We start from the raw sequence: 15,188 nt of genomic DNA, 5'->3' as shown, positions 1-15,188 counted from the left end.
AACTATTTATTTGTATGATACAGCTGCAAATAAGTATTTGAACACCTGAGAAAGTCAATGTTAATATTTGGTACAGTAGCCTTTGTTTGCAATTACAGAGGTCAAACGTTTCCTGTAGTTTTTCACCAGGTTTGCACACACTGCAGGAGGGATTTTGGCCCACTCCTCCACACAGATCTTCTCTAGATCAGTCAGGTTTCTGGCCTGTCGCCGGAGTTTGAGCTCCCTCCAAAGATTCTCTATTGGGTTTAGGTCTGGAGACTGGCTAGGCCATGCCAGAACCTTGAATGCTTCTTACAGAGCCACTCCTTGGTTATCCTGGCTGTGTGTTTCGGGTCATTGTCATGTTGGAAGACCCAGCCTCGACCCATCTTCAATGCTCTAACTGAGGGAAGGAGGTTGTTCCCCAAAATCTCGCAATACATGGCCCCGGTCATCCTCTACTTAATACAGTGCAGTCGCCCTGTCCCATGTGCAGAAAAACGCCCCCAAAGGGGGGTGATGCTACCACCCCCATGCTTTACAGTAGGGATGGTGTTCTTGGGATGGTACTCATCATTCTTCTTCCTCCAAACACGTTTAGTGGAATTATGACCCACAAGTTCTATTTTGCGCTCATCTGACCACTTGACTTTCTCCCATGACTCCTCTGGATCATCCAAATGGTCATTGGCAAACTTAAGACGTGCCTGGACATGTGCTGGTTTAAGCAGGGGAACCTTCCATCCCATGCATGATTTCAAACCATGACATCTTAGTGTATTACCAACAGTAACCTTGGAAACGGTGGTCCCAGCTTTTTTCAGGCCATTGACCAGCTCCTCCCGTGTAGTTCTGGGCTGATTTCTCACCTTCCTTAGGATCATTGAGACCCCACGAGGTGAGATCTTGCATCTAATTTAGGATAATAAATGTAGTGGAGGTGGACATTTTAAAGGCAGACTAACAGGTCTTTGAGGGTCAGAATTCTAGCTGATGGACAGGTGTTCAAATACTTATTTGCAGCTGTATCATACAAATAAATAGTTTAAAAATCATATATTGTGATTTCTGGATTTTTTTTATTTAGATTATGTCTCTCACAGTGGATATGCACCTATGATGACAATTTCAGACCCCTCCATGATTTCTAAGTGGGAGAACTTGCAGAATAGCAGGGTGTTCAAATACTTATTTTACTCACTGTAAATGATACATTTAAGAGAGTGAAACTTTAAAGTGCTTAAAAATTGCCATTAAACTGACCTAATCTAAAAGGCCTGAGTAATAAAATGTATGTATGTATAGAGGTACATATGATAAAATTGTTTATTCAGTTTTATTCTTTTTCCTTAGTTTAGAAATTGCACCTCATAATGTTGATGTGAATGTGCACCCCACTAAGCATGAAGTGCATTTTCTACATGAAGACTGCATAATTGGAAGCATTCAGAAACACATTGAGAGTAAACTACTTGGATCCAATTCTTCCCGCACTTATTTTACACAGGTATAAAAGAAAACTTTGTAACTACATGCACCTATAATATGAATCTTATCACATGTATATGCTCATTTAATCATGTTTATGTTTCTTCTTAAAAGGCTTTACTGCCTGGGCTTTCAGCATCTGTCAGTGGTGTAAAAACCTCAAGCAGTTCAACTGCTGACCCCAGTGATCGTGTCTGTGCTAATCAAATGGTGCGAACTGACAGCAAGGCCCAAAAATTAGATGCTTTTCTACAGCCAGCAAATAACCTTTCTTCAGTTCCTTGCCTTGTAGCAAGTCTTCCGGAACCTGCCCTAGCTACTGAGAAGTTTGCATATGAAATAAACGATTGTCCTGAGGATTTTTTGGCCAATGCATCAAATGACATGATGCCTGATGGTGCACAGGTCCAGTCAGAGGCACCCGTGAGGTGAGGAGGAATTTTACAGTTTTTTGCAATTCGAAATTTTAATGCATAATTGCTAATTGAACTGCAAAATGTCTCTCATTTAGTTATAAAAGTATAGGAATTAGAGTTAACCTACTAAAATTCTATTTTTATGTTGTCACGTTGCACAGTTGATGTCGGCAATCTGTGTAAAACATGGTGAAAAGTGATCCTTCTGAACTGCCGTTTCACATAAGTACCAAGGTCCTAGCAATATCAATATTTATTACATGAGAATGGGTGTAAATTATTTTGCAATCCTTGTAATAAAATGTTAGTTAACAAAAGAAAGTCTACTGTTGACTAACATCTTAGCAGAAGCTGACACCTATGAAAAAAAAACTGTGGAATGATAGGAAATGCAGGCAAAAAGCGAAGTTAGAGTTAGCTGCTAGGATGACTGCCAAAGGAGAAGAACAAAATAAATTTGGCAACAAAAGTGCTTATAGTTTTAAAAGTAAAAAGTCTTTTTTTTTTTTTTTTTTTTGCAAAGCTAGTTAATATACATTAAGATGTTAGTTGTCTGCAAAATGATGGTGTTGATGATGTCAAAGTTTATAAATTGTCTTGTGTGGGTAAGAAAATTAGCAAAAATAAACATAGACGATGTGGGAACAAAAGTATATTAAAAAAAGAACATAACACAGGATTTAGTAACAATAGAGTAAAATGCAGCGGATAAGAGGTAAAGTAAAGTTTATTGCAGTCATGTCATATGGAATTACCTATTAGTAGTCTATATTGTAATCAGTGTGGCTTAGGGGGTCATAGTCTAAGTCCTTGCTGGAGGCAGGGGATGGTGGAAAATCAGGACGAGAACAAGACACCTCAATCTGTGTAAAAGCATCTGGCAAGCTGTGATTTAATAAGGATGAAGTGAGGGGAGGCGAGGCGAGGTTTTCCAGAATAACAGCCAAATGCATAACCTGATGAGCAGGTGGATGCCAAGATGACCTGAGACCTGAAAGTTAAAAAAGGAGATATCTGTTCATTGTGTAAGTCCATGTCTAAGGACAAATGGATGAGATCACAAATGCATATTATGTAAGTCTGATCAGTTAAATTGTCGCTAATTTATTTTTTTCAGTAAAAAAGTGTCAGGAAAGATTAAACAGTGAAAAACAGGGGACAAAAGGATACCAAAATAAATAATAAAAAAAACCTAATGGACTTAAGAAAGGAAAAAACAAACAAACACAATGGAATTTGGGATAGAGAGGTATGGACAAAGGAGAGGCACCAGAGGCACAAATGTATAAAGGCGCGTGATTTATTTATTTTTTAACAGAGCCATTCAACGCAGTCAAATTGAAATTGAAAGATCTTCAGGTATAGCTTATCCACTCAAGTACTTTCAGTACTCTTTGCTCTATGTTTTGTGTTGGTATCGGACTAAAAGGCAACCCAATCTGAGATTTTCTTTAATGGAGTAGCTTTTTTCATAAGAGCCTTTTAGCTGCATTCATCCCTCAATTCCAAGGCCAGGCTCTCAGGCTCTGCTTCTAAGAAGCACTCCCTTACCCAAAAAACACACGATTGTATATTGTTTTCTTCTTTTGTCTGCTTCTGTTAGGGGTCACCACAGTGGATAAACCATCTCCATATGATCCTGTCCTCTACAACTGCATGTTTTAAACCAACCACCCACTTGTTCCTCACTACATCCATAAATCTCCTCCTTGGCCTTTCTCTTTCCTTCTTTCTGCTGGCTCCATCCTCAGCGTTCTTCTAGGGTTAGGGTTAGGGTCAATATTTTCATCTCAATCTAGTGTCTCTTACCTCGTCTCCAAAATGTTCTACCTGCACGGCCCCTCTGATAAACTAATTTCTAATCCTGTCCATCCGGTTATCACTCCCAGTGAAAATTGCAGCATCTTTAATTCTGCCATCTCCAGCTCCACCTCCTGGCTTTTTGTCAGTTTTGTCATGTTGTAAAGTCTCTAAACCATACAACATAGCAGGCCTCACCACCATCAAATAAACTTTCCCTTTTACTCTTGCAGATACCCTTCTATCACAAATCACTCCTGCCACTCTTCTCCACCCTGCCTGCACTCTTTTCTTCACTTCTCTAACACATTTCATCTCTTTGTACTGTTGATCCAGGTACTTACACTCATCCATCGTCACCACCTCTGCTTCTTACAACTGCACCACTCCATTGCCTTCTCTCTCATTTTACACATGTACTCTCTCTTACTCCTACTGGCACTCTCCAGCATGTACCTCCAACTCTCAAGGCTCATCTCAGCCTATTCCCTACTCTCACCACAAATCACTTGAATACTCCTGTCTGTCCTCACCTGTCAACTTGAACATTACCACTGTAAACAGCAAAGGGTGTTAAGAGCTCCTTAATGCAATCCCACCCCCACCTAAAAAAAAGTCATTCCTACTGCACACTTTACTGTTGTCACACTGTCCTCATATATGTCCTGCACCATCCTCACATACTTCTCTGCCACACCTGACCATGGCTTTTGCTTTTTTTTAAGGTTGTAAACAAAAAGAAAGTGAAAGAAACCACAACTTGACAAATCTTGACAAAAAGGGAACTCTTTTATATTTTCAGCCCCTTCCAATATAAAAGAAAAAAAACAAGAACCTAAAAGTTACAATATAGTACAAGAATTGTTAACCTATTTCAAACATTGCATATGAGATGACATTACACCAAACATTAATTTATAAATATTAAACAAAGTTCTTTAATTATGGCATCATGTGTTCGAGGTGGTATTTTAAGTAATAAGGCATGCAAAGCATCCTGGCACTATTTATGCCGTTAACATGCATGAAATAAATGCATGCACAGTTCACAATGCAGTTTTAAAATCAGCCAAGAAGACCATTCTTACGACTTGTGCATAACTGGTACATTTTCAGTGAAATAAACATGGCATCTTTTGCCAATTTAAAACAAAGCATTATTTCAGCTCGCTCACGACATAATGATGGATTCAATTAAAATGGTGTCAACAAACACTACATCTAAAAGCATCAAATATCAGCAGCAGTAAACTATTACATTTTATTCACTGTTGTGGTTTTCAGCGAATGCTTGGGCATTTGTACCCAAATGCATATTTTTTTCCTTTTTTAATAATTAAGCCTGTTAGCTTGCTGCGTTTGTCTGTTTTTTACATAGATACCCTGAATTTGAGTTTTATATAATTATAAGCAAAATATCTAATTAAAAATATTTAATTTTTATCAGATTAATCAGAAACAAACAACGATGTCAAAAACAAAAATAACATAATTATCCAATTAATCAATTATCAAAATAATCGTTAGTTGCAGCCCTAATATATTCTGATTTATAGATATAATTATGGTGGCTAATCAGTTTAGCAGATGGCATAAGCTCAATGAAATTTGGTCTCTTTATGTGAGGGCTAGTGTATTTGTAGATGTGTGAAAGTGAGAGTTGAATAAATATAGCCAGGTAATGTGTTTAGTTGCTTTTCCCATGGTCTACATACATAATAACAGATAATAACTTGGAGATTTACCTACTATTATGAATAGCATTTATTTTTTCCTGAATATCTGAGGAAGAAACTACACATGGTTTAAGAAGCATAATTGTATGACAAAATATCTACTGACTAAGCTGTTTCCTAATACAGCAGTACTATTGATTCTGATGTGGAAATGGAAGATGTGACTGTGTCCTGCACTCCCTTGAGACGTGTCATCAGGCTAACCAGCGTGAAGGAGCTACAAAATGAAATCACAGATCAAGTTCATGAAGGTTAGATAGTAGAGCAATTGGTGCATACCAATTACTTAAAGTTTGCCACAGTCAAGAGTTGCTGATTTTTGGAGTAGCACGTTTATAAACTATGACTTATAGTTTGTGGATATTTAACACCACTGTGTCTGTTTTTGTACCCACAGGTTTGCAGGAGATGCTGCATAATCATTCATTTGTTGGATGCATCAATCCCCAGTGGTCTCTAATCCAACACCAAACCAAACTGTACCTGTTAAACAATACTAAGCTCAGGTTAGAAGCTGAATCCTTATTTACCCTTTTGACATTCAATCCGAGTAAATTTGTCTGTGTAACTCTTTCCCCTGTTAATCCAACAATGCTAGATGTTTGTGGGATGATATCCAGAAGAGAAATGATTTTGTTTTCCTCTAGATCTTACCAGAGCAAGATTACAGACATAAAAGGGTTATGACATTTGAAAGTGTAGTGCCTGTAAGTTTGTTGTTATCCATAGGCCATCAGATACTGTAAATGGTAAATCTGGGACTAGTAAGAGAAAAGTAAATCTTTTCATTTTCTAACTTAAGACTTAATAATTAAAATTTTTTATTGAAACTAAAAATACAATTATTAATGGCAAAAACAACTGTTATACAAGAATTTGCATTATGTGCATGCTTTGTAAACCATGACTATGATTTGTTTTTCCCTAGTCAGGAGCTGTTTTACCAGATTTTGATGCATGATTTTGGTAACTTCAGTGTTCTTTGGTTCTTGGTAAGTGTATGTGCATTTTGAATTTATAAACTGAACATTCTGTAGGATATTGGTATAGAATCTTTTTAGGAAAACAACTTCCATTTTTTTTTTTCCATTTTGCCTTTGATATATTTAAACTATATTCAAAACAATAGTTTCTATGAAACAAAACTGCACATGGGAGGATTTGCTCATTTCTGCCTCAGACTGTAAACCTACTGTTAACACTACACATGTGTACTAACAACAAATTACATAAAATTCACCCAATATTTCAACACACTTTCAGTCTCTTTCAAAATAAAACTCGATCAAGCGTTGTTTAGTAGGTGTCATATAGGCAATTCACAACTGACCCTAAACAAGCCATTAGGGTTGCACAATGGCTTGTGCGGCTGCCACAATGGCTTTATAAAATTTAGAAAATATAAAATCATACTGCTCACTTATAAGGCACTAAATGCTCTTTTCCCCTATCTTTCCAATCTTCTCTCATCCTATGTACCTTCACGATCTCTCCGGTCTTCAAATTCTAAACTTCTATGTATTCCTAGATATCATCCATCCTCTGCGGGTGGCAGATCCTTTTCTGTCATTGCTCCAACACTATGGAACTCCCTACCCATTGCATTTAGAACATCACCACTTTGTCTGAATTTAAATCAAGGCTTAAGACCCACCTTTTCAACCTCCACTATCAGTAAATGCAAATCTATTAGGAGTCCTTTATTTTTCTGAAATGTGGTGTATGTATTGTGTACTATGTAGAGTTCTATCTTTTGTACTGTATGTTTTTGTGTATAGTGCTGTCTTCTGTTATTATCTCATGCAGCTGCATGTGATCCTTCGTCCTGGGCAAATCGCCGACGTAAATGTATATGTATGTTACACTATATTTCATCTGTCTTGAAATACTGTACCTTGTAAAGCATCCTTGAGCTTGGGAAAGACGCTATATAAATTAAACATATTAATAATTATTATTAAGCCAGTGCACTGTTAGTGCCAGTTCCAAACCCAGATAAATGGGACAGGTTGGGAAAGGGCATCTAGTGTAAAACATCTGGCAAATCAAATATGTGGATCACGAACCAGAATTTCATACCGGATCGGTCGAGGCTTGGGTTACCAACAACCGCCACAGGTATTTTTAGCCAACAGGGAATTTGGACTACTGTTGGCCAAAGGAGGAGAAGGAGAGGAGGAAGACGTCTACAGAGACAGCAGGGAAAGGAAAGTGGAAAGGCGAGGTTAGGTTTGGTACTTTAAATATTGGTACTATGACAGTTCAAGGGAGAGCGTTAGCTGATATGGTGGAGCAGAGAAAGGTATGTTGTATGTTGAGACCAAGTGGAAATAGAGTAAGGTGAAGAGAGTTTATAATAGGGTGATGAAGGTGAAGCTGGAAGTTGATCATCAATGCTTATGCTCCACAAGTGGGTTGTGAGATAGAGGAGAAGGAAAAATTCTGGAGTGATTTAGATGAAGTGTGGAGAGTTTACCTAGGAAAGAAAGATTAGTGATTGGGGCAGACTTTAATGGGCATGTAGGTAAAGGGAACAGAGGTGATGAGGAGGTGATGGGTAGGTATGGCCTTAAGGAGAGGAAGGTGGAAGGGCAGATTGTGGTAGATTTTGCTAAAAGGATGGGAATAGCAGTGGTGAATACTTATGTTAAGAAGAATGAGGAGCATAGGGTGACATAAGAGTGGAGGAAGGTGCACACAGGTAGACTATGTTCTACGTAGAAGATGCAACATTAAAGAGATTGGAGACTAAGGTGTTGGCAGGGGACAGTGTAGCTACACAGCATCGGATGGTGGTCTGTCGAATGGCTTTGAAGGTGAAGAAGCAGAGGAAAAGAGTGAGGAATGAAAGAAGAATAAGATGGTGGAAACTGAAGGAGGAAGGCTCGGTGGTTGTGAAGAGATGCTGGATGTTTAGGAAACTTCTGCACAAGTAATGAGGAAAACAGCTAGAAAAGTACTTGGTGTGAAATCTAGAAATAGAAAGGAGGACATAGGGATGTGGTGGGGGAATGAGAAAGTGCAGGAAAGCAAAAGGTGAAAGAGGTTGGCGAAACAGGATTGGGGTCGGCATAGAGATGAGAAAAGTACTTAGGAGTACAAGAACATGCGGCAGCAGGTGAAGAGGGATGTAGCTAAAGCCACAAAAAAAATCATATGAGGAGTTATTTAAGAAGTTGGACACTAAAGATGAAGAAAAGGATTTGTACCGATTGGCCAGGCAGAGGGACCGAGCTGGGAAGGATGTGCTACAAGTTAGAGCAATAAAGCATGTAGATGGAAATGTGTTGACTAGTGAGTAGAGCGTGTTGAGAAGGTGAAGAAGGTATTTTGAGCAGCTGATAAATGAGGAAAATGAGAGAGAGAGAGAGAGAGAGAGAGAGAGAGAGAGAGAGAGAGAAGGATGGATGATGTGAGAAGTGAGAGCAGCGATTAAGAGTATAAAGAGTGGAAAGTCGGTAGGACCAGATGACATACCAGTAGAAGTGTGAAGATATTTAGGAGAGCTGGCAGTGGAGTTTTTAACCAGATTGTTAAACAAGATTTTGGATATTTAGGAGCGATGGCAGTGGAGTTTTTAACCAGATTGTTAAACAAGATTTTGGATATTGTTATTGATATTGTTATTTGTGGTGAGAGTAGGGAGCAGGTTGAGCCATTTGGGCCAGTTTTTAGATTCTGGGTGTCTCCTGGTTTAAACTCCGAATAGCCTGCGGGAAGAAGCTCCTCCTCATTCTCTCTGTGTTCGCTTTCAGGGAGCGGAAGCGTTTCCCTGACCGCAACAGAGAAAAGAGTCCATTATTGGGATGGCTGAGGTCCTTCATAATCTTCCTGCCTCTGGTCCGGCACCGCATGCTGTAGAGGTCCTGCAGGTTAGGGAGCTCGGTGTGGATGGTACGTTCAGCTGAACGCACCACCCTCTGGAGGGCTCGCCTGTCCTGCATGGTGCTGTTCCCGAACCAGGAAGTGATGCTACCCGTCAGGACGATCTCAATGGTCCAGGTGTAGAAAGTCTTAAGCACCTGAGAGGGAAGTTTGAAGTCTCTTAAGCGTTTTAGATGGTACAGACGCTGCTGGGCCTTCTTTACCAGGATGTTGGTGTGACAGGACCAAGACAGGTCCTGGGTGATGTGAACACCTAGGTACCGGAAACTGTCAACTCTCTCCACTGTGGTCCGGTTGATGTTTAGCGGTTGGTATGACCGCTCCTGCTTCGTGCTGAAGTCCACAATGAACTCCTTAGTCTTGCTGACATTCAGGAGAAGATTGTTCTCCTGGCACCATCTCTCCAGGTTTTTAACCTCCTGTAGGTAGGCCTTCTCGTCGTTGTACCGCTGGGTTGTGGGTGGTGGACAGGTTGACGGACGAGGTCAGACAGGAGTCTCCATGGACTATGATAGTAGGGAGCAGGTTGAGAAGAGCCTGGAGAGGTGAAGGTACGTGCTGGAGAGAAAGGGAATGAAAGTCAGTAGGAGTAAGACAGAGTACATGTGTGTGTATGAGAAGAAGAGCAATGGAGTTGTGCGGTTGCAGGCAAAAGAAATGGTGAAGGTAGAGAAGTTTAAGTACCTGGGGTCAACTGTGCAAAGTAATGGAGAGTTTGTCAGAGAAGTGAAGAAAAGAGTGCAGGCAGGTTGGAGTGGGTGGAAAAGAGTGGCAAGAGTGATTTGCAATGGAAGGGTATCTGCAAGAGTGAAAGGGAAAGTTTATAAGACTGTGGTGAAACCTGCTATGTTGTATGGTTGGCATTGAGTAAAAGACAGGAGGTGTAGCTGGAGGTAGCAGAGCTGAAGATGTTGAGATTTTCATTGGGAATGGTGAGGATGGACAGGTTAAGAAGCGAGTTTATTAGAGAAACAGTGCATGTAGGACATTTTGGAGACACAGTGAGGAAGGTTAGATTGAGATCATTTGGACATGTGCAGAGGAGGGACATGGAGTATATCAGTAGAAGAATGCTTAGGATGGAGCCGCCAGGAAGGAGGAAAAGAGTAAGGCCAAGGAGGTTGTTTATGGATGTGGTGAGAGAAGACATGCAGGTATCGTAATTTCCGGACTATTAAGCGCACCCAAATATAAGGGTTTTTTGACTTGAAGCTTGTGAAACCGGGAAAGACCCAGGAAAAATTCATATATTAGCCGCTTCGTTGTTTAAGCCACGGGGTTCAAAGAGTGAGGAAAAAGTAGTGGCTTATAGTCCGGAAAATACGGTAGTTGGTTTGAAAGAGGCAGATGTAGAGACTGATTGATCTGCTGTGGCAAACTCCTATTAGGAGCAGCCGAAAGAAGACGTGGTTAACTGATTCTGGTAAAGACCCAGCCCTGTGTATGTTCTGCAAGACCCCCCTTTCTGGTTTTTTTTTTGGACTGTCCCACTTTTAATGCAAGTAGACACAATTTTTATGTAGTAATCTCATTTAAGGTCTTCTTTAGAAGGATATCACCAAAAAAATGGTTTTTATATAACGTGTGTTATATTTCTAGCATTTTATATATAATATAAACTGCTGTATTCTTCTTTCTGTTTGCTTTCATTTTTAGTTTTATTGTATTTGTGACTCTATGTAACTTAATGACAAACTTTTTTGTAGCCTCAAATTCTAACATGGGAATAAATCGACTACTAATTAATGGAACTATGTATATAATGTTTTACTGTGGATTAATGTTTGTTTTTTTACAAATCTGTTTTTGCACATGATAAGGAAACTTTTAAATTGTATTTTTGTGACGAATATTGAAATAGAATATTTTTTGATGAGTTTCATAAAATAACATCAGTCACAACTGATTATTTAATTTTAAATTGCTAAAATTGGTATAAGTAAAAGTAAGTGAAAATTTTGAGTTTGGTGTGGTGGTTTACTGATTTTGAGGTTTCTGAATCACTATTGTTGTCCATTAAAGTGTTTTTCCTCCTGGAGTAGAAGAGTATTGATGCAAGCTATGTTTATTACAGAATCCAGCCCCCCTGTATGACTTAGCCATCTTGGCACTGGACTGTGAGGAAAGTGGCTGGACAGAGGAGGATGGGCCTAAAGAAGGGCTGGCCCAGTATATAGTAGATTTCTTGAAAAAAAAAGCTGAAATGTTAGAAGACTATTTCTCTGTGAAGATAGACATGGTAAGAGTTTCATTTGTGTTTTTTTGCCCAATATTCTTCTCTATATATATCTTCTCTTTTCTATATATAGTTCTTATAAATATTTTTATATTCTTGTTTTCAAATATTGATGTTTCAGATTCATGTTGATTTAAAACTTTTTTCTTTGTTTACATTTACATCTACTGGGTCACACAACAAAATATTTTTTTGATGTTGATTAGTTGAAGTTTTGAATTTAGATGCAAAATGTGTATAGAGCACAAACTGAAAAATTATATAGTGAGTGATCTTAAGCAGTGTTATAAAGTGTTATAAAGTCATATTCATAATTGTCTTGACTTTAGTATTTATGATTGGGCGTACCATATGTAACAATGTTTGTAAATGCTTAGCAAATGACTTGCTATCAGCAAATGACTTCTAAACTATTGCTAGCTAAATGTAATTGAAGCCACAACAGTGTTTGCTGTTAACATTTTTTGCAATGAGGCTAACACAATATTAAAACAGAGTATAGCACCTTGTAGAAATTACACATTGTAGAAATGACTGGACACAAACTTTTAGTTTTAATCGCCATGATCTGTTGTAAACAGCATTTTTTTTGGCACCAGTGGTGTTTTCCATAAGTAGATTAGTTTATAAATTAAGGTAGACTTTATATGCAGGTTGGCATCTGTATTAGAAATACTTTGGCTTTGTACTATTTTAACATGTACCGTATTTTTCGGACTATAAGACGCTACTTTTTTCCCACGTTTTGAACCCCGCGGCTTAAACAACAAAGCGGCTAATTTCTGGATTTTTCCTGGGTTTTTCCCGGTTTCACAAAGCCAAAAAACTGAACCCCATAACATTAAACCAATGAAATTTCCAAACGGAAACGAAAAAACCTCACCTCACCTGTGAGATAAACTCCCCAGAGAAATACAGTGGTACCTTGACCTACGAGTTTAATTCGTTCCGTGGACAAGCTTGTATCTCAATTTGCTCGCACATAAAATCAGTTTTCCATATTGAAAATACTTCAAATGGCATTAATCCGTTCCAACCCTCAAAATGACACCCCGTTTTTATGTTTCATGTTATCAAATTGGAAAATACATTTCTAAATAACAAATCTTGTATAAAAACATAATAGAAAGAGTATGTAAAGATATAATAAGGTTTTATTCAGTGTATTTTCCTTGGAGATGAGACGACTTGAGCTAACGAAAACACCGGTGGGGGATGTGTGCGTGCGTGCGTGCGTGTGTGTGTGTGTGTGTGGAGGGGGGGTAGAGGCGATAAGCGGAGGCGGAGGGAAAACTCGTTTTTTACTATCGCTCTTGTACACTACGTATCCCTAGACTTTAAAATTTTTACTTTTTTCTTTGCTTATCATAATTTTTGTCACAATCTTCGCTTTCTAGACGTCGCTTTGCCCTCTGGCAGCGGCGTCTTGAGCTCGTACCTCAATTTTTTCCTCGCGTAACAAAGCAAAAAAATCGACCGATTGACCGCTCGTACCTCGGAAAACTCGTACATTAATGCACTCGTAGGTCAAGGTACCACTGTAGTTGTGAAAGGAAGGAGAAAGACAGTAAACAATGACTTACTTGGTCGGCTACTGTTTAAAAACAAGCCGCTGTAACGCGTTGAGTCTGGGTGAAGGGAGAGCTCGCTAAAACTCCAGTTGCAACTGAAATCATATAAGCACAGACAGGTTTCCAAAACTTGTGCTTTTTTATTTTTCTTTGCAACAGTGTTATGGTTTAGTCAAAGAAACTTAGAACTGAGCATCAGAAAATAATAAGGACATAATCCTTGGTCTCCACACACGCAGTAATACCGGAAGAATGCAGTGCCGGTCTTTTCCCAAAATACCGCTATGCTCCTAATAGAAGCGCAACACATTTCACCCGTTACACCGTGTGTAACGTGTCTTTCGTTAAAGCCAGTGTAAAGTACGTTAGTGAAAGTACATTAGTGTAGACTTATAGACGGGTGCGGCTTATTTATGTTAAAAATAAAAATATTTGTCAAATTCAGTGGGTGCGCTTATATAAGGGTGCGCTTATAGTTCGGAAATTACGGTATCAATTTTTATTTGTCTTGGTCAATTAACGCATTTAGAGCGAATAAAAAGTATTGAATCGCATTGAATAGATTTTTTGTTAGGTGGTTAATGTGCATTTTCTAGTTTGGTTCCATTGGAAATTAAAAAAACATTAACTAAAATGTTCTCCTTTGGTATGGGTAGGAGACTGCGTAAAAAGTGTAGACATTGTCTTGTGATCCTCTTATCACCTTTATTTCATTTTCAGGACGGGAATCTGACTGGTCTTCCACATTTGCTGGCTAACTATAGTCCTGTAATGGAGGGTCTGCCATTGTTCATCCTGCGCTTAGCCACAGAGGTCAGAGCTACTTGTTAAAATGACTAATCAACAAGTAAATGTGAAACTACAACATTGTTGTAAACAAAAACTTTTATTTTTGTAATTCAGGTGAATTGGGACAGTGAGAAGGATTGTTTTCGTGACTTCAGTAAAGAGTGCAGTTATTTCTACTCCGTAAGAAAAGAGTACATATTGGAGAAAGAAACAGTAAGCAAGATGGTGCATTTCTTTTAATTTTAATCATAGTTTTCATTTTGTGCAGACGTTTAATGCCATTTTGGTTGCTTCAAAATAAACTTTTTCTAGCAATCTCATGAACAAATCCCTTATTATTTTGGGCTGATCTTGTATAAATGTTAAATATTTTTCCCTTCATTTGCCATCAACTGAATACATTAGGCCTTGTTTCATGTGCTGGTATGGTAGATTTGATAAATGTGTGAGGTTGCATCTGTGCAGATCAGGCTTAGGTCATTAATCAACTGTACTAAAAGAGCTTTTTTTTTATATCAGTCTGCAAATTTTATTAATCAGATGTAGGTTGCTATGTCAAATTTGTGCTTATTTCTGTACATGTTTCATAAATAAGGAGCATTGATGTTAAATTACATGTTCTTGTAGGAGGCAGAGAAGAGCTGGCAGTGGAAGGTTGAACACATTCTCTTCAAAGCATTGCGCTCTCTTAGCCCGCCTAAACACTTTAGTGAAGATGGCAGCATCCTCCAGATAGCGAACCTTCCTGACCTCTACAAAGTGTTTGAGAGATGCTAAAACCCACTGTAGAAACTTTTTTATGTAACGTTTGTGCTTTGATGGAGAAAAAAAAAAAAAGACAGGCTTCATGAGTCTGAGATCCTTATTCAGGCTTATCTTTGTTTTCTTTATTTCTTTATTTTTTACCTGTATCCATCTATATTCTACCTTTATTCATATTCTGTTGAATGAATAGATAAATATCTGTATACAAATGTTTATAAATTTGAACTTTGTAGTGTGTTTACAACTAATAAATATTTTTATTTTTTAATTAATTAATTAATTATTTTTCATATTTCTATTACTTATTTAACCTTTTTCAGCCTTTTATTGCGCTTTTCCCAACTTTAAGGTGTTGCAGTCATCGTCATCATATATATATATATATATATATATATATATATATATATATATATATATATATATATATATATATATATATATATATATACACACACACACACACACACACACACACTTGCAATCAGAAATATTTAACCCCCTCACCTCAATAGAAAAAAAA

General features: G+C 38.2%; 1 protein-coding gene across 1 annotated transcript in view; it reads left to right on the top strand.

The window, feature by feature from the left end:
- mlh1 (mutL homolog 1, colon cancer, nonpolyposis type 2 (E. coli)) overlaps window positions 1–14,936 on the top strand; it is a 33,300-nt gene extending 18,364 nt beyond the window's left edge. The window contains exons 11-19 of the mRNA XM_046874380.1: window positions 1,336–1,489; window positions 1,585–1,898; window positions 5,549–5,673; window positions 5,820–5,928; window positions 6,351–6,414; window positions 11,382–11,546; window positions 13,835–13,927; window positions 14,018–14,116; window positions 14,531–14,936. Of these exons, the coding sequence (XP_046730336.1) occupies window positions 1,336–1,489; window positions 1,585–1,898; window positions 5,549–5,673; window positions 5,820–5,928; window positions 6,351–6,414; window positions 11,382–11,546; window positions 13,835–13,927; window positions 14,018–14,116; window positions 14,531–14,680 (1,273 nt within the window). The 3' untranslated portion in view covers window positions 14,681–14,936. The remainder of the gene's footprint in view (window positions 1–1,335; window positions 1,490–1,584; window positions 1,899–5,548; window positions 5,674–5,819; window positions 5,929–6,350; window positions 6,415–11,381; window positions 11,547–13,834; window positions 13,928–14,017; window positions 14,117–14,530) is intronic.
- Window positions 14,937–15,188: the final 252 nt, after the last annotated feature.

Source organism: Silurus meridionalis, chromosome 2, assembly GCF_014805685.1.
Source record: "Silurus meridionalis isolate SWU-2019-XX chromosome 2, ASM1480568v1, whole genome shotgun sequence".
Classification (NCBI taxonomy): domain Eukaryota; kingdom Metazoa; phylum Chordata; class Actinopteri; order Siluriformes; family Siluridae; genus Silurus; species Silurus meridionalis.
The sequence above is the reverse complement of the archived record's forward strand: the minus strand, read 5'-3'. Positions and strand labels throughout refer to the sequence as shown.